Source organism: Apodemus sylvaticus, chromosome 16, assembly GCF_947179515.1.
Source record: "Apodemus sylvaticus chromosome 16, mApoSyl1.1, whole genome shotgun sequence".
Taxonomy (NCBI): domain Eukaryota; kingdom Metazoa; phylum Chordata; class Mammalia; order Rodentia; family Muridae; genus Apodemus; species Apodemus sylvaticus.
In genome coordinates, this window is record NC_067487.1 from 64,699,882 (window position 1) to 64,720,024 (window position 20,143).

General features: G+C 42.0%; 1 protein-coding gene across 1 annotated transcript in view; it reads left to right on the forward strand.

Moving 5' to 3' along the window:
- Positions 1 to 1,684: 1,684 nt before the first annotated feature.
- Ankdd1b (ankyrin repeat and death domain containing 1B) overlaps positions 1,685 to 20,143 on the forward strand; it is a 39,816-nt gene continuing 21,357 nt past the window's right edge. Inside the window, exons 1-5 of the mRNA XM_052159497.1 lie at positions 1,685 to 1,822; positions 1,909 to 2,013; positions 10,595 to 10,693; positions 11,913 to 12,011; positions 14,238 to 14,336. Of these exons, the coding sequence (XP_052015457.1) occupies positions 1,739 to 1,822; positions 1,909 to 2,013; positions 10,595 to 10,693; positions 11,913 to 12,011; positions 14,238 to 14,336 (486 nt within the window). The 5' untranslated portion in view covers positions 1,685 to 1,738. The remainder of the gene's footprint in view (positions 1,823 to 1,908; positions 2,014 to 10,594; positions 10,694 to 11,912; positions 12,012 to 14,237; positions 14,337 to 20,143) is intronic.

The following is a 20,143-nucleotide window of genomic DNA, read 5'->3' on the forward strand; positions in this document are numbered from 1 at the left end:
AAATTAAATGAAGAGGTAAACTTTTGACTAATGCACTAAAAGACCTCAACCAACCATAAGCCTGTCTTTCCTGCTTCCTTCTCTTGGTGCACTCCTCTTCACTCTGGTGGCGCTGCTTAGCTGTCCGAGAAGCTTGTGTTTATGTCCACACTCTTGTCCCATCCTAATGCACCAAAATATGTCTGCCAATGTTTCTGTGCACCATCCTATAGCCATGTACCCAGAGGTAGGTATAAATACATACATTTGCAGTTGAGTGGTGTTGGTCTACTTTTTCCTTTATAAAAAACGAACTTAAGGCCAGTAAGACAGATCAGTGAGTAAAGATACCTCCTCTGAAAGTCCGATCACCTGAGTTTGATCCCTGGGTTTCTTGATAGACTCTCGAATATTATCCTCTAACCTCTACAAATGTGTTACAGCATGCATGTACCTGTCCCACATACACAATGCACACATGCACCCTAATAAGGGTAATAAATTAAGTGGAATTATACTATATGTTATTTTCCATATTTAGCAAAGTTCATGAAAGTGTTTTCAAGTCCATTTTACTGGTTTAATCCATTACTTACAATAGCATGGCATGATAAAATTACTTTACAATTTATGCCACTCTTCCATATAGATAATCATATATACCTAGTTTCCAGTTCTCATTGATATAATTAGCATCTGTGTGTGTGTGTGTGTGTGTGTGTGTGTATGTGTGTGTGTGTGTGTGTGTGTGTATACCTTTAGGTCTCAGTGGTGGGTGGATGATTGTATTTTGATTTGATTTGGTTTGGTTTTTAAAGTAGAGAAGAAGCTGGGTGGTGGTGGTACACACCAGTAATCCCAGCACTTTGGGAGGCAGAGGCAGGCAGATTTCTGAGTTTGAAGCCAGCCTGGTTTACAGAGTGAGTTCCAGGATAGCCAGAACTACACAGAAAAACCCTGTCTCAAAAACACCAAATCCAAAAGAAACAAAACAAAACAAAACAACAACAACAACAACAAGAACAACAACAAAAAAAAAAACCCTAAAGTAGAGAAGATTTTTTATTATAGACGCAAGGGAAAAAGCAGGCAGAGGGAAGAGTCCAGACTGAGATGGCCGCAGACTGCACTGGACCATGAGAGGAGAGAGGGGGAGGGAGAGAGAGAGAGGTGCCAAGAGACCAAGAGGGTATTTTGATTGTAAACAGAACTCCCAGTTAGCTTAGACGGAACGGTTCTCACTTTTCCTGATACCCTGGGAGACCACTCTTACCTGTGCGCTTGCCTATGGCTTGTCTTTTGTTGTTAATGATGCTTTGTAAGAGCATTTCACATATTAGAGATCCATTTTTATTTTTACTAATGATAGGGTTTTAAAGTATCCTTTGTTTATTGGTTTATGTTCTATTTTCCCTTCTGTAACTCTAAATAGAGAGAGTGCACATTATAATCTGGATTTTTCCAATACAGTTATTAGTTTTGTGCTCGTGCTGCTGTGTGTTGTATAATTTTTTAGTAGACATGTTGCTGAATTCACTTTATTTCCTCCAGATGGAGACCCACTTGTGCTAGTATTACTTATACATCTCCCATAGAATTGCAATATCACTTCTGTTACATATTAAGTTATGTACTTCTTAATTTTTCAGTAATCTAATATCACCCACGCTGTCGTTGGCTGAGACAGAATATGGTGGTTTGTTGCGTAATAGATTCTCTCGCTACTTCTCTCTTCTTGGGGAAGCATGGTTTGACAGTAATGCACCTTGCAGCCTGGTCTGGAAGCTTCGAGATCCTGCTCATGCTAGTGAAAGCTGGAGCAGACCAGAGAGCCAAGAGCCAGGTAGGACTGTGAGTCCCACCAGACAGGGCGGGCGGTTGTGGGGTTGCGAGGTAAGTCACTTACTCCTTCACTCTGATTCTCTTCAGGAAGGAATGAACGTTCTCCACTTGGCAGCTCAGAACAACAACCTGCACATTGTGGATTACCTCATTCAAGACTTACATCTGCAGGACCTGGACCAGCCCAATGAGGTGTGCCTGGGTACTCCCACCTTCAACAGGATTCACAATGTGTGCCTAAGCTTTATTCTATGGTGCCTGACGTTTTTAGAATATATTTGAACCAAAACTGCAGAAACCAACCATGGACTACAATGCTCTTACTATATTTGTCTAGGTGCCTTTTTTTTTCCCCGTGACTGATTAATAAGACCAGCTTTACCTTATGACTGCATCTTAATGTGCTAGACATGGAGGAAAGAAACTTATGTGCATTACTTCATGGACAGGCCTAGCTCCTTGTCTTTAGTTTGAGTTTTATCGCTGTGACAAGGTACCATGATCACGGCAGTTTTTATAAAGGAAAACATTTAATTGTGTCTGGCTTACAGTTTCAGGGGCTTAGTCCATTATCATCATGGTGAGAAGCATGGCAGTGCACAGGTAGACATAGTGTTGGAGAAGGAGCTGAGAGTTCTACATTTTTATCTGTAGGCACCAGAAAGAGACTCACTTCCTCCAACAAGGCCACACCTTCTAATAGTGCCACTCCCTATGGGCCAAGCATTCAAACACATGAGTCTATGTGGGTCAACACTATTCACACCCCCACAGGCCTGGCACATACATCACCACAGTGGGTTCTTGATTCTTTGGTGGGAGATAGTGGTGTATAGGAAGGGGCAGACAGGCTGATGTGTTCAGAGGCAGAAGCAGGTTTAATGACAGCCATCTCCTCTTCCTCGTCTTAACTTTTCTTTGAGATGGGAGCTTGCTATATTGCCCAGGCTGCCCCTGAGCCTGTAATCCTCCTACTCAGCCTCCAGAGTGCTAGGATTAGGCATGTGCCACCAGCTTTTCTTACTTCCTGATTACCATGTCTGCCATCCTGTGGTATCCTTGTTCCTTCTCCTCCGGTGGCAATCTGCTGAGGGAGGAAAAGGCTGAGGTGTGCTAGATATAGCCACAAGTTCACCAAGAGGCCTTAGGTGTGGGGAATACAAGATAACGAGCCCAGGCTGTTCACTGGGATAGATAGGGAAAGGCTCTCAGAGTTGATTTTTTTATTCCTATAATAAACCTGGATTAATAGAACAGACAAAATATATTGTTTTTCCAAGCTATCTGAATGAACGGAGCTTGCTGGGAGTTAGGGGAGGAAATGGAGATGGAGCTGGTGTCCACTGGGTACAGAATTTCAGTTCTGAAAGATGGAAAGGGGACTTTGGAGTCACACCGTGGTGATGCTTGCAGAATAATGGAAAGATACCTGGTCCAGGGCTGCTGAGAGGGTGGGGTGGGTAAAGAGGCACTTGCCAACAAGCCTGATACCTGGAATTTGGTCCTTGGAACCCACATGATAGAAAAAGAAAGCCAGCTCCCATGAGCCCTCTGACCTGCACGTATGTCCCAAGGCATGCTCATTCCTACACACAAAATAGAGAATAAATAAACCTCATACCACTGAGCTGTGCACTTACTGATGATCAGAGTGGTGCGTTTTATGTCAAGAATATTTTACAATAATGACCAAAAAGTAGACAAAAACAAAAAAGCCCATTTGGAGGTAGGATTGGGAAGTGATGGCTTCACCTTATCACTCATATGAAGATGTTGCAGATTTCACAAAACCCACTATACAGGCGGGGTTACTGAGGCTCAAAGTGTTAGCCTCTTGCCTGGACTCTGCTCACCAGAAAGAGCCTGTGCTTCTAACAGGGTTAGTAAAATCCTTTTCTTTGGCTTCAAGGCAATTCTGGACTCTGGCAAAAGAAGCTTTATCAGGAAGAAACCTTTAAGACAAAATGGATGTAACTAGACCTAAGAGAGTTTGACGGGGCTTGGGCGTGCCAGACACTGGGACTTTTGGACATTCTCCTAACTGTACAGCCATAAAAATCACTGTGATGTTCCCAGAGGAGAGAGATCAGCCAGGAGTTTGAGGCCAAGTAGTCTAAATGTTTTGAATCTATATGTCAGCCTCCATCTGTGATGAGAACTAAAGAAAAGGCGATGTTGGGAGAGGGTGTGTGTGAAAGGAACCCACAAAGGCTGTTTGCATATTGGTTGAAAATGGACGTGGTTGGTTCTGCTTCTGTCGCTGAGCACTGTTGGGAACATCTACTGGCCTAAAGGAATCCGGACAGGAAGTCTTTGTGTGTCTTTGTAAATCAAAAGGAGCCTCTTTTCGGGGAGGGGTGGTAAATGGTGCAAGTGGGGTTGAGAAGACATCTGTTTTCTTGCTCAGGCATCCTTTAGTATCCACAGGGAATTAGGTCCAGGACTCCTCTTGGATGCTAAAATGGGCAAAAGATCAAAACCTTATATAAAATGGTGTAGAGCTTTACACACAGCCTCCCATGCTCTTTAGAACATCTCTAGATTGCTGCTAATACCTGTTTCAACTATAATGCTGTGTAATTTATTAAAGTATTCAGTTAAGGGAATGGCAAAAAAAAATCTATATGTTCAGTAGATACAGGTTTTTTTTTTTCCTCCTGAATATTTTGGATTGTGAGTAGTTTTGTTCACCCATGGATATGTGGGCCAAATGTACCTGAGATGGCATTTAGCCAAAGCTATCAACTGTACTGTGTAGAGAAAACTCACTGGGTGTCCATGCCCCGTTGCTACCCCTTGCATCTGAGCTACGCCTCCAGCTCTGAGCACTTACGACCTCCTAGCACACATTCCCACCCTGCTCCACTCTGTCTGGGTTTTCCCTTAAACTGACCATGCTCTCCATCAAGGGAAATGCTGTGGGGTGTGGATGTAGACAGAGACAGCATAGAGCAGTGTCCCAGGGACCCCAAGAGTAAAGAATGAGTCTGGTGGGACCTCGAGTGCCAGTTTAATGGCTGCTTTTGACCTTTTTGTTGCATTTGGTGGCTTATTAAACTTGAAACATGAAATCATTTATAATTGATCATTTCAACTCCTTGGACTTGTTTACATGCAAAAAATTTAAATGTATCACAAAACATAGGTGGTTAAAAATATGAGCTAACAAAAGGAAAACCATAAGGAACTGGAACTCTGGACACTCCTTATTCTAGTTAAATGAAGGCCCAGGATCCTGGGCCAGGAGGCCTGGTGATCTGCTCCAGGCGTGAGGCCCTGGGTCAAACACTTTTCTTGGACTTGTCTGGGAAGTTTCCCTGCCTTCCCAATATAGGAGCTCCCTTGAGACTGCACTGGATAGAAGCCCACTTGAACATAATTCAAATGGGTTGGGTTGTTTCTTTAAAAAAATGAAATGACATGATAAGGAACTTTATTTTCAAAAATACATATGGCTCTGAAATTCCTGTTGCTTTTTTTGCCTAATCATATGCCCCTCTGCAAGAACAAAGACTTATATCTTATTATTTACATTGTACTGTCACTTCGTTTTTCTTTAAGGTACTTTAAGTGTTTAAAAGATAAAGATTATGTGGAACATTCTGTTTCGTGCAATATGGCTTTTACTTGTTTTTTTTTTTCTTGGTAACATCCATAAAGGGCATCCAAAGTTCAAAGCCTTAGCTTTTCTGTTGGAAAGCAAGACTCCTCATCTGTGATAACTCATTCTCTCCTGGAACTTCTCACATCTTAGGCCTTTTTAGGGTGTAGACCCTGTGTCACTTTGTTGAGCTAAATAAAAATGCAAAGCTTTGCAGTAACCCAGGGTAAAAGGAGACAGGCTATTTTAAAATCGAAGCAGACCCCTAATCCTTCCAGAGAAGTGTTTGTCCTTGCTCTGGTTTAAAGGTGATTAGCAGCTTCAGTCTTACGGGAGTTTAATCCCTGGAGTCATGTGCTAATGACATTAAGCCAACTATGGTGTTACAAGGTGGAGCCTCTGGGAAATGAGCAGGATTAGATGCGGGCCATTGGGTGGAAACTCCATGCTTGAAACTGGATGGGTTTATAATGAGGAGGAGAGACAACACAAACCCTCTGCCTCTGGCTTTGTGACTCTTGCTATGTTTCTGGAGTGTGCAAGCAAGAAGGCTTTTCCTAGATGTGGGCCTATACCTTACCCTTCTAGAAACATGAGCCAAATGAAGTTTTAACTTTATAAAATAGCCTACCTCAGGTATAGTAATGAAAAAAGAACCCAGTTTGATATATAAGATATATATATATATTTAATATGATATATGCATGTGTTAGAATTCTAGTTCCCAAATTGATAAATATGTATTAGAATTCTTCCTGTTACAAGTAACAAAAACTCATCCTAATCTGGTAATCTGGGCTGAGAATAATAAAGATGACAATTTATAAATGAGGTCTTTGAGGGTGTGTCTTGCTGGCTTCAGACATAGTAGGTCCAGCTTTTATTTCTTTCTGCAACTATTGGCTGTCATTCGCCGCCTCTAGTTCTCCCTATGCTCTGGGTATGGTGAGAGGATGTCTGTTCGCAGCTTCCACTTTCTTCCCTTATGGTTTCTGGCCCAAAGACAAAAAGTCCTTTCTTATCAAAGCTCGTCACACTAGTGTCACAAGCAATTCTGCTTGGTCCTGTTTGAATCAGATGCTCAATTTTGAACCAGTCACCATGGCCAACATGAGTTGTGTGACCATTTTACACGACAGGGGGCAATCAGGAAAAGCCTAGCACTGAATGCAGTAAATGGCACAATACAAAACCACAGGATGACCAGTGAGCTATGTGGTTCCTACCTAAGTAGATGGCGCCAAATGTGCCCCATGATGATGTCATGGACCAGAAACCTAAGATCTCACAGTGCACTGGTTCTCAACCTTCCTAATGCTGCGACCCTTTAATACAGTTCCTCATGTTGTGGTGACCCACAACCACAAAATTATTTTGCTGCTATTTCATAACTGTGATTTTGCTTATGTTATGAATGGTAATGTAAATATTTTTGGAGATAGAGGCTTGCCAAAGGGGTAGTGTCCCACAGGTTGAGAATCACTGCTTTTCTTAGGCCTGGGGATAAAGTTTTCTTGGTAAAGACTTTTCTAACATGCTTGAAGCCCTGGACTGAAACTTCTGCACCCATAGGCCAATATAAACTTTTTCTTCCTTAAAATTTCTGTCAAATATTTATCACAATATTTTTTTTTTTGAGACAGGGTTTATCTGTGTAGCCCTGGCTGTTCTAGAACTCACTCTGTAGACCAGGTTGGCCTCAAACTCAGAAATCTGCCTGCTTCTGCCTCCTGAGTGCTGGGATTAAAAGTGTACACCACTACTGCCCGGCTATCACAATATTTTTAAGAGAAAATTTATCATCCAAGTGGTTTCAGTTATGTCTAAATCCAGGAGTTCAGACTCTGCCGTCAGTGTTCTTTATCTCTTTCTACTTCCCACAATTCTGGCCTCTATTTACCAGAGTCAAAGAGTCATCCTCACTGATGACTTTACAATGAATATAGACTGTATTAGGGAAAATAAATCCCATGGCTGACTCTTATTGGCCTGGTATGATGGGTGGCCAACTCAATCGTATAGTTCCTGGAGGAAGAAGCAGGAGGCTTGGAGTTTTAAGGGATGCATCAAAATGGTCTAAGGGCCATGTTCCAGAGGAAAAGATTATGGGCAGACATCAGGTAATAGGTATTTTCAACTCCTGATAGAGTGCATTAGCCACTGTCTTTTTTTTTCCTTTTTTTAAAGATTGGTTTATTTATTATATGTAAGTACACTATAGCTGTCCTCAGACACACCAGAAGAGGGCATCAGATCTCATTACGGATGGCTGTGAACCATCATGTGGTTGCTAGCATTTGAACTCAGGACCTTTGGAAGAGCAGGCCGTGCTCTTAACTGCTGAGCCATCTCTACAGCCTCCCTCCCCAGCCCCCCATTAGTCACTTTCAAAGGCAGCTTTGTCTCTTATCTCCACACAATCATGCTAAGTAGTGCTCCCACGCCATCTCTGCTACTATGTTACTGTATGAGCACACGCTTGTGTGCCTCTCCTCCCTGAGAAATCCTCTCTACTGCTTCTCTTGGCTACTCCATTGCTTAGCACAATATCTGCACATATAGATCATATATGTGCATATGATCTATATGTGCAGATATTGTGCAGTACATATATATCTATATATCTATATCTATGCGATAAAATTGTTGATACACATGAATGGTGTAGGATATATGACATTTGTGGTGGTTTGAATAAGAATGACCCCAATAGGCTTATAGATTTGAATGCTTGGCCACCAGGATTGGTGTCATTAGGAGGCGGCGTCTTGTTGGAGTAGGCGTATCCTCGTTGAAGTGGGTGTGTCACTCAGGGTGGGCTTTGGGGTTTCAAATGCTTAAACCAGTCCACTGTCTGGCTCTTCTTGCTGCCTGCCTATGTAAATGTAGAACTCTCAGCTCTTCTCTGGCACCATGTCTGCCTTTGTCCTGCATTGTGTCCTGCCAAGAACTCATTCCACCATGATACTAATGTACTAAACCTCTGAACTGTAAGCAAACAGTTCCATGGTTTGCTTTTATAAAAGTTGCCATGGTCACGGTGCCTCTTCACAGCAACAGAACTGAGACATTATTTCCATCTATCATGTACTCAATGCCTGTGTTTCCTCCTTCATGATTTACATGCCACTCAGGTTCATTCTCACCCTGACGTACACACCCAAAAGAGCAGTGTCAAAGGAGGAAAGATTTATCATAGCTCATGATTTCAGACATTTTTATTCATCATGTCAGGAGGTGTGTGGCTTCACCCTTGTAGCCAGGAAGCACAGCAGACATAGCAGGACAGAGCCAGCACCAGACAGGTCCTCAGTAACCAGCATCCTTCAACTAGACCTTCCACAGTTCTGTCGCCTCCAGTGATCTACTCAATGAATCCATCAATGGATTAAGCCACTCATTAGGTCAAAGCCCTCAGTCTCCAATCCTGCCTGCAGACACCATCACGGACATTCCCAGACGTGTGTTTTCCTAATTCCCTAGCCACCTCACCATCCAACCAAGTTGACAAATAGCAACGTTGTTTATATGACTCTTTATCTGCTGTTGCCATTTGTGGATATTTGTTATAAGTCCAGTAGCTACCAGTTTGTCATCTTCAAATGGACTCGATTTTATGTTTCAACCATAACCCAAGAGGCAAGCCGAAAACTGTGGCTCCAACCAATCTGTTCCTTCCCTTGCCCCCTTCGGTGGTTTCCTGAGAATAAGGAAGGCCATTAGCTCTTCAAGCTTCGAAGGGCTGGAGCACTAGGTCTCGTGGACAATGTACGTGGCCCAAGAACATGAATTATGTGAACTTTTTAGTGCTAGATTATTACCCCCACTTTCTGCACATTCATGGTCACAGATCTCCACAGGGCTCATCTGAGCAGATGTTTTCCATTTTGTTTTAGGCCCTGGACTATTTTAGCCTGTTTCTCTTCCTTTTCCCCTCCTTATAAGCAATCAGTGGTCTTAATCTATTCATGAAATGACATTAGCTAGCGATTAGCTGACAGATTCAGAATGCTATTTATAGACTCTTGTACCCTCCTTACATTAAAGGCATCTTTCTAAGCTATCACACTAAGCCAAGCCAGAGTTTCCTTTTTTTTTAGTTGAAGAAAATTCATCTTAGGCAGTTTTATCACCCAATTTCCTTTTCCATTTTCCCCCCCAAAATAGCTTGAATTGAAAAATTAAGTTTTCTGTGCATCTTTCACTTTTCTTGATGTTATTTTGGCTACTGCAAGCGCAGTCTCTGTCACCAACAGGAAAACTTGGAGAAATCACTATTATCCAAAGAGTCTGTATTTGAAGAATCGGATATAAACACCTGTCTTCCCCGGAGTTGCTGGATGCTTCTGATTTACTTCTTTCCATGTCAAACAGACCCACACTCAAGAGCTTCCTGATTGTGTTTTAGAAATACAATACCCAGTGAATATGACCTCAGATTTGATTGCGCAGGGGCTGGAGAGATGGCTCAGTGGTTAAGGACATTCGCTACTTTTGCAGAGGACCTGGGTTTGGTTCTTAGCACCAACATGGAGGCTCACAAACTGCATTCAACTTTAGTTTCAGGGGATCCAATGGCTTCTTCTGGCCTCTGAGAGCACCATGCATGCACACAGTGTATACGTATACTCAGGTATACGTATACGCCTTAACTATGGATAAATACATCTTTAAAAATAAAGTAAAATTCAGCTAACCAAATGTATCTGAATGAGCGTCATGTGTGTGAAGCACCGAAGAATTTCTGTGTCATGTGTTTTTATCCTAAGACAGTGTGAGGCTCAGATGCTTCCCACAGGATGTGGCATAAGCTCATTTCTCAGTAACTGGTTGGGTGGAAGAAGAGCTGGCTCACTCAGGAATCCTCGCTACATTTGCAATGGCACCTCATTGTCAGACTGTGATGCGGTGCTCCTCCCATACTCTGGCTTCTGAACACTTGTGTCCATGAAACTGAATCAGTGTGGGTGTAGGGTTCCTCACAGTCCTGATGGCAACCCTGAACTGGATGTAACTTGGGTTCAGAGAAATGAACATTCACTTCCTGTGAGAAGGGTCCAGAATGACCATTTTAGCCTTCCCATCCCCTTCAAAATGCTGCCCAACAGGTGTCAGTTCTCCCAATTGTCTGCTAAGTATGTGATCACCGTAGAATCCATGATTGATTTTCAGAGAGGAAGAAAACCGTTTCTTTTGGCAGCTGAGAGGGGCCACGCTGAAATGATTGAAAAGCTTACCTTCCTTAATCTCCATACTTCAGAAAAAGACAAGGTGAGTTGGACTTAGATTTTTTTGTTTTTACTGAGGACAAAGAAGAGTTACAGTCGGTGTGAGGAATTAACAATCAAAGTGCCGATCCCATGGCAGGTTGTTTCTGGTCCACAGTAGAGTTCTTAAATTGTTACTGCTGAGAGAATCATGGTAAAATGCATCCACTTTTGCTGTAGATGTCATGCTTGGTGGGTGGGGTTTTGTTTTGAGACAAGGTCTATGTCCGTGCTTCTCAGCCTTCCTAATGCTATGGCCCCTTAATACAGTTCCTCATGCCATGGCGACCCCCCAACCATAGAATTACTTTTGTTGCTACTTCTTATCTGTAATTTTGTTGCTATTATGAATCATAGTGTAAATAGCTCATATGCAGCATATCTGATATTTGGCCCCTGTAAAAGGATTGTTCAACCCGCAAAGGGATCTTGCAGTCTACAAGTTCACGCTGCTCTATTTAGCCCTGGCTGTCTTATAGATTAGACTGGCCTTGAACTCACAGAGATCCTCCTGCCTCTGCCTTCTCACTGCTGGCTATGATTAGTAGTTTTTGCTCCATAAATGTTTTGAAATTCGTTTACTTCATGTATTTTTTTTTACTTCATGTTCAGTTTGACTCTTCTAAACCAGACACTTGATGAACTTGGCCTTGCACGTTTCCTAGGTGGAAGACCCACTCCTAATAAACCCAACCCTGCCCTTTCCTTTCTTGAGGACTGCTGGGAGTCGGTCCCACATTAACTGTGACTGGAAACCCTGTAAGGTGGCCATTTGTATGGACATCTTTGATGACTTTCTTAGGAGAAATTCCCTGACATGGAATTACAGATTTAAATGTTTTACATCATAAATCTTTTGATATTTGTTACATATGTAAGATTACAGCTCAGGTTGGTTTTTATCAGTGTCCCCTAACATAGGCTAGTTTTAATTATTTTTGTTGTTCTTTTCTTTTTAAAAAAATTTTTTTTGCTAGAAAATCGGTACCAAATTCAAGCAAGAATGATTTTTTTCTCCCCACTCATTCAAAAAGCCAAGGCTTTTTATTTAAAACTTAAATATTGATAAGCCTTAGTTAAAACTAGATAATATCTATACACTGCACTGTAACTTTAACCAAAGAAAAAGCTTCTAGAAGCTACACTGTGCCTTGGTGTTGTGGGGTGGGGAGGGGATGTTCCTCAGCACAGGCAATTTCACCTGGAATCCATCTCTGTTGCAGGAGGGGAATACGGCCTTGCACCTGGCTGCGATGCATGGCCACAGCCCAGCGGTGCAAGTGCTACTAACTCAGTGGTCAGAAGTCAATGAGAGAAATGAGGTATGTGGACTGTGTGTTCCAGATGGCGTAGGACTTAAGGGGCAGGACTGGGGTGGGCGGGGAGGGGCTTTCTAGAAAAGGTCGGGAAATCAAAGACATGCCACCTGTATAAAATGCTGAGGAGTCCTGTTTTTGTTTTCCTTTCAAGTATTCTCAGACAGGGCATTTATTGATTCCCTCAAAAGCCATTTGCAAGAATAAGAGGGGAAGGATGACACCAAAGAAACACTGTCTTCCAGACACACAGGAGACTGTGGCAGCACTCACAGGGCCTGCACAGGTTCAAGACAGATGAGGTCCTAGCATGAGAAGGAGAAGGGGTACAACTTTCAGCTCTAACCAGGGGGCTGTCTCCAACTGACGGCTGCTTTCAAAGGAAAAATTAGTTGTCTCCAAGGGGGTCTCACTGGATATAAAACCACACTTAAAGGGTAGATCCACTCTCAGCAGTAGATAGCCAACACAAAATAGCTCTGGTCTTTGTTGTTATTGTTTTGTGTTGTTGTTTTGTTTCATTGTTTTATTTTTTAACAAATCTCAATCATTCAATTTTACCAAAGATGACTCAGGAGCCAGAGGGTGAAAGCCTGCTAGCTCAGAGAGGCAGAGAAATCACCCAGATGACCTTCCTCCTCAGCTAATGTCCCAAAAGAAAAGTTCTCCTTCTCCGCATTGTCTCCCAACCCCGTCCAACTGAATGTCCCTCCCTCCTACTTCCTATGCATTCTCTGTCTATTTTCCTGACTCCCTCTCACTCGCTATGATTTTTTCTTCCTATGTTCACCCCCTGTCAATTGGCTCCTTGCTCTGCCTCTTGACCTGTGGTTGACTTTACTTAATCCTGTTTACAACAAGCACAAGACTCTTGGATTAAAGGTGTGTGCTAGGGCTGAGCCACACCGCGACTAGAAACAGGTTTTTCCAGTAAACAACACGATCTCTGGTTTCACAGTGTGATCAAAGATCATGCTCCAGAACTCATGGGTTTTTGTCTCATGTGGCTTTGTCTGAGTAGTTTTTGTCTGACTGCTTTTTGCTTGTATATTATGGTTTCAGATTTTGTGGGTTTATGGGTCTTGTTTATGTGTGTGTTTCTTTGGTTTTTGTTTTTTTTAAAACTCTTCTTTTTGTTTGTTTGTTTGCCCGTTCCTTTTCTAAAGAGAGAGAGAGAAAAAGGGATTGGGGTGGGTGAACTGGGAAACAGGAGCATCTGGGAAGAGTTAAGGGATGAGAACCTGTGATCAGAACATATTGCAAAACTAAAAATTACTTTTCAATTAAAAAAATAAGAAAAAAACCACTTGTTTTCAGATTAAATATGTGTTTTTACACTAGAGGACAAGAAAGACATGGGGAAAACATACAATGTTGGGCTACATTTAATTACAGCTATATATTCAGTGTGCCATGCAAATCTATTCCAGAAACATAGGAAGTGATATGCTATCTCAGTTTTGACATTCCAATGGACTTTGGCACAGAGAGTTGGCTTTTGTTGTTGTTGGTGGTGGTGATGGTAGAGGTATTTATGTTTATTCTTCTGGTGTGTGTGTGTCCAACACACACATGCACAAAAGACATGGTGTGTCCTGGGACTGATCTGGTCAGGGGACAGAAGGGCTAGCCGGGCTGGGTAGGCTAAGAAAGTAGATGATGAAAGGCTCTGGTAACCAGATGTTTGGTTTTCTTGTCTAAAAAATAAGGATAACATGAATCCTGCCCTTTTAGATTATCACATGATTTGACTGAACCAAAGTGTATAGTCTTGGCAGTGTATGTTGGCACATAAATGCTAAGTAGTGCTAACAACAATGACAACAACAATAAGAATCATGCATTTCTTTGGCAGAGAGAGCTGGCTTTTGTTGTTGTTGGTGGTGGTGATGGTAGAGGTATTTGTGTTTATTCTTCTGGTGTGTGTGTGTCCAACACACACATGCACAAAAGACATGGTGTGTCCTGGGACTGGATATTACTTTTCAATTTAAAAAATAAGAAAAACCACTTGTTTTCAGGTTAAATATGTGTTTTTACACTAGAGGACAAGAAAGACATGGGGGAAAACATACAATATTGGGCTACATTCAATTACAGCTGTATATTCAGTGTGCCATGTAAATCTATTCCAGAAACATAGGAAGTGATATTAGAATCATCCTGTTTCTCAACATATTTTTTATTCCATGCCAAGGGGAAATTAATTCTAACTTCCATTTCTTTTGTCAGAATGGAGAAACCCCATTCATGTTGGCTGTTGTGGGAGGTCATGAAGAATGTAGTCGAGTGCTTCTGGCGGGAGGAAGTGACGTCAACATTCCAAACAAAGTAGGAATCTGGGCTGTGGTCAACCATACAGTGGGAAAATGGCTTAGAACATTCTTTGGAACTCTGATCCTTCATTGATGGTTTGCTGGGTTTTTATAGAATTAAAATTGTAATTCTTTTTCATAAGAATGAATGTTTACACAGGTAGCCTCTATTAATGTCTCTTCAGAAGCAATGCCATTTTTCCAATTCATTTGGGGAAGGCTGAAAATGAGACAGAGGGATCCTTCACAGCAAGATGGCATTCTCACGCCACTTGTTGATAGCAAATACCATAGAAGAAAGTTTGCTGTGTGAAAGCTTCCTGGGCTCATCTTGGGCCTGAAGAGTGTGGGATGCTGTCTGCCTCTAAAAATAAAATACTTTTGTCTTTAATCATGGTGCTAACAAACTTTGAAACTTTCAAGTCTTAGTTACTGTCCTATTGCTGTGAAGAGACACTGTGAACAAGGCAGTTTATTTAAAAAAGCATTTCACAGGGGCTGGCTTACAGTTTGAGAGTCCATGACCATCATGGCGGGAAGCATGGCGCTGGAACGGTTGCTGAGCTTATATCCTGATCTGCAGGCAGCAGGCAGAGACTAAGCAGGGCCCACTCAGAGCCACTCCCAGTGGCACACCTCCTTCCACAAGGCCACACCTACTAGTCCTTCCTAAATAGTCCATCAATTGGGAACCAAACGTTCAAACATACGGGCCCTTGGGGCCATTATTGCTCAAGCCGCCACAGCCACATTACTAGCTTCACTTTTTTATATCAAGAATCTGTAACCTGGAATGAGCAAGAAGCCAACCATATCCTAATGGCCATGCAAAGACTCAAACACGTGCTGGTGGCTGTGTCTTCAGACAGGCACCACATTTTTCTGATTAATATTAAATTGCAGTGAAAGTAACTCATGACAGAAAATTCAATGGGCCCTGAAAGAGTAGATGATAAACAGGTGTCTTGCTCCAACTCTACATTTCATTTCTGCTCCTCAGAACTCAGGTCTTTGTTCTTACTTAGCCTCCCAGGAAGTTTCCATGCATTTGGAACATGTGACTGTATTGAAAATTCACTAACAGTAGCATACTACCTTATTTATGCTACTCTGATAGCAGTATCAAGGGCAGAAAGGTAACCCAACCATGGCATTTAGAGGTACAGCCTTTGGAAGGTGATTAGTTCATTAGGGTGGAGCCCTGTGATCCACTGGTCATACCCTGGTAAGTTTATAAGAAGAGAGAAAAAGACCGTGTGGACGAAGATGCACACCACAGCATTGTGATATGGTGCAGCCTAGAGTCCCCCAACCGCACCCCCCCCCCCACAAGCCCATTGCATGAGATTTGGGTTTCCTTCTACACAATTGAATAAAAAAAGTAAACCTCATTTCCTTATAAATTAGCCTACCTCAAGTACTTTGTGATAGTAATGAAAGCTTAATACAAGTTCTAGGGGTTTGGGCCTTTGTTCATTAGCATAGTTCCTAGATAAACAACCCAGGTACCCATTATAGTCCAGAACTGTTACCATTTATCAGACTGGAGAAGACTCCCAGGAAATAACCAGTGTGGAGTAAGACACCAGCTGCAGCAGCACACACGGTCAGAGGTAGTTTGGACTTCACTTTGCTTTTACACCTGTAGAGATGTGTTGAGTCATACAAATGCCTTTACCTTGCTGACACCAACCTCTGGCCCCCAGAAAGTGGCTTCCTCATTCTCTTGCGCCTCCCTGTCACTAAGGAATGATGGGCACAGCTGAGTCATTTCTGAGGAGATAATTGGAGTAAGACCATGGATTTGTCTGTGAGCAGCCTCCCTCTATTTGCCCTAGATGGAGAGACTGCCCAGTGTATGTGGTAGGCCCTCTTCAGCATCGTAGCAGGTGCCACGGGCCACAGAATGACTTTTGTAGACCTTAAAAACTCAAATTTCTGGAAGCCTTATGTCATATCTTGTTAAATGTATTTAAATACCCCTACACTTCTAATATATATCACCATGATTACTCTAAATGGATTTTTTAATTTTTATTTTTAATCACCTGGCTGCAGTAAGATTCATCTAACTTTTACATGATTGATTTCTTAGAACTCTGTGTGTGTACTTGGGAATTTTCAGGAGGTTAAAAAAAAAAAAAGGAAATCTGTAAGTCATTTACAAATGCAATGAATATTTTATGACATTGCATTTAACAATCAATGAAGTAGGAACGTGTCAATTAAATATTTATTTACTTCAATTTTATGGCTTTCTTTTGGTACCTTGAAACTAGTGATTTTTTTTCTTAAGTTTCACATATTTCTAGGGGCTGGAGAGATGGCTCAGAAGTTAAGAACACTGGCTGCTCTTCCAGAGGACTGGGGTTTGATTCTCAGCACCCACATAGTGGCTCATAACTGTCTGTAACTCCAATTCCAGGGGATCTGCTCTCCATGGGAACCAGGAATAAACACAGTACACAGGCATACATGCAGACAAAACACCCACACACAGGAAATGAAATAGTTGCATATGTCTCTTTATTTCTTATAAAGACTATAGGCCATGAACATTGTGCCTGTATGGATGGGTAGACAGTTACAAAGCCCTACAGGGTCTACCATAGGACACTGGCTTTGAGTTCTTCAGGCATTATTTTCTTAAGTCAGAAACCTAAATCGGTGGCCTCAGACTTTCCCAGGGGCATCTCTGTCATTCTGATCTTAGTCTAAAAGTTACCTTACCCCAAAACGCATTTTTGGTCATTCAATACAAACTAGTTGTCTGGTCAGCTTCTTTTGTTTTGTTGTTTGTTTGTTTGTTTGTTTGAATTGGAACTTCTCTGTGTAAGCCTGTCTGTCCTGGAACTAGGTCTGTAGACCAGGCTGGTCTTGAACTCACAGAGATCCAAGCCTACCTCTGCCACACAAGTGCTAGGATTAAAAGTGTATGCCACCATGCCTGGCTCCAGTTGCCTCCTTTAAGTTTACATTGTAGTTGACAACAACCAGCCAGTGTTATTCTTCTAACCAAGAATCTGTCAATTAGCGTTTACTCTAAAGCTACTGATATACAACTACCAGTCCACCAAGCCATGGATCAATTTGTTGTCTACTCTACTGGAATCTAAATCAAGCATCTACTAGATATGTTTACAAATATATTCTCCTGACACAGTTTGTCGTATAATGAGTGCTCAATCATGTTTGTGGAATGAATAAGGTGCTATTTATCTCTCCAGCATTACTGTGGCTTAAAGAAAAGAGATAGGGGGGTATTACAGAAAGAATGGGGATCTCATGCTCAGAGATACCCGTATCTCAGTCCAACAAACTTGTGATACGTGGTTATATGGCAAAATCAGCTCCTTCCTATCAGATTATCTTGGGTTATGTGATCATTCTTTCTGTAATACCCCCCTAGTGGACTAGTAGTTGGTATATCAGTTATTGATATACTGTTAAAGTGAATAGGAACACAGGAAGGACCAACTAAATACCACTGAATTTTGAAGATGGAGAGGAGACATAAGCCGATGTATTAGGCATCTGAAAACCAGCTCTCCCAGCAGCCTTCAGAATAGAACTTGGCTCAAGGAGACCCGTATCAGACTTTCTGACCTTTAGAACTGCATGATGATACTTTAAAAACATTTTTAAATGACTTTTAACAATTAAATGACAATTAACTTTAATAAATAATGTTTTAAAAATATTATTTATTTCCATTTTAAAATTTACTTTACATCCTGATCACAGCCTCCCTCCCTTCTCTCCTCCCATTTCCACCTTTACAAATCCCTCCCTCCATCACTCCCATCAGACCAAGCTCCATATTTGCTACCAATGTGTAAGGGGGCCTAGGTCCAAATTTGTTTTTTAAGACACTAAGTTTGTGGCAGCAACCTGTAGCCATAAAGAAAACAAATATAGGTGGTTCTGCTGTTTTTACAGGTGGAGAAGACAGGCTTGTACTCATAAGCCTTCTAAGCCAGGTCACACAGCGTTTAGTTAGCATCAGCTCAAGCTAGCTTTCAGTCGGCCACTCCCATTACCCTCTCTTCGGCTATCTATCGCTCCACAACAGACAAGCAAAGCACCAGTGTGGTATTATCTCCCATGGTGTGTCAATCTCAACATACAAAATAATTTCTAAGATTAGGTTTATGGACAGTGTAATGCTGTAGTAGAAAATATGTGTAACCTATAAGCCTGTTCAAGGGCATTGTAGCCAAGGGACATTCTGAAGGTCAAGACTGAGGAGGTTTACTTAAGACATTTGAAATAAAATTGTTGACCATCTGGATCAATAGCAAGAGTCTTAGGTCCACGATTAAACAGGAAGTTGCTAGGCAGATATCCTTGCAGGACTAATATATTTTTAAGATTTATTTTTAACTTTTATATGCATGTATATGTGTGCATATTTGACAAGGCATAGACATGTGAGTACAACTGCACATGGATGCCAAAAGAAGATCCCAGATCTCAGGAGCTGGACTTACAGGCATTGTGAACCACCTGCATAGGTACTGGGAACCAAACTCAACTCCTCTGCAAGGGCAGAACATGCTCTCAAGAGCTGAGCCAATTTTTTTCCAGCTTCCAAGATTATTTTTTTTTCCAGTAGGTTCAAACCAGTAGGTTTGAATACTTAATCCCCGGCTGGTAAAACTGTTTGAGAAGGATTGGGAGATTTGGCTTGTTGTAAAAGGTGTGACATTAGGGGTGGGCTTTGAGGTTCAAAAGCCCATACCTTTCCACACTCTCTCTCTCTTTCTGCCACATGATTGTTGCCTTAACACATAAGCTCTCAGCTATAGCTTCAGTGCTATGTCTACCTACTGATGGGGTGGTCAGGTACTCACCTTCTGAAACCCTAAGCCCAATCAACTCTTCTATGAGTTGCCTTGGTAACAGCATCTTGTCACAGCAATAGAAAGTAACGAAGGCAGCTTCATCATTAGTTATATGTATGCTAGACCCCTCTTTTAGAACCTCCTGGTATTATTTATTCATGTATTTGGACTGATCAAAAGGAAGTCTATTTTGGTTCTGAAAACTTTCACAGTGGGTTGACTGGACTCATCTGTGATAATCCTTCTTTGAGGGTATTTACATGATTATAGTCAGAGGTTGACTAGGGTTTTGGTTGTGTAAAGTTTTATTTGAACTAGCTATCCAAGATGGCTCACCCACTTCCTTAGAAGTTGTTGCCAGCTGTTGGCTGGGAGATCAACTGGAGCACCAAAAAATGGCCTCGATGTAAGGGTCACCCTTGGAGAGCTCGGCAGCTGGCGCCAAGAGGAAGTGCTACAGGAATCAGAAGCAGGAAAGGGAGTGGAAGTTGCTAAGGGCCCTGCCTGGAACTGACTCCTTATCATTACTGCCATATTCATTGGTCAAAGCTGTTGCAGGTCCACGTAGACTCAAGGGAGTAGAGCAATGAGTCCTAGCTGTTGATAGTGGGGTGGTAAGTAGGTCAGGGGATCCTAACTCAGCCACTTGGGGGAAGCAGTTCTCAAGATGCCCTTATTCGGAGGACCTGAATATATTTTATGGCAACTTTATAATCAGCTGTTACTAACGCATTGACTTGTATTGTTCTCACGGAAGGCTGCTTGGAGACTGGCTGGAGGCTAACCCACAGTAGAGCACAATTTTGAGCTGAGTACCACTTAGCTCAAGCACTAAGTGAAGATACTTAGGCCCCAGAGAGTGGCCAGGGGCAGTAGAAATGAGTGACCAAGAGTTGTGAAAGGAATTGGGCAAAGGAACGGAAAAGCAACACTTTGCATAGGTGGAGTTCCTGCTAAACCTTGAAGCCATTGGTGGCAA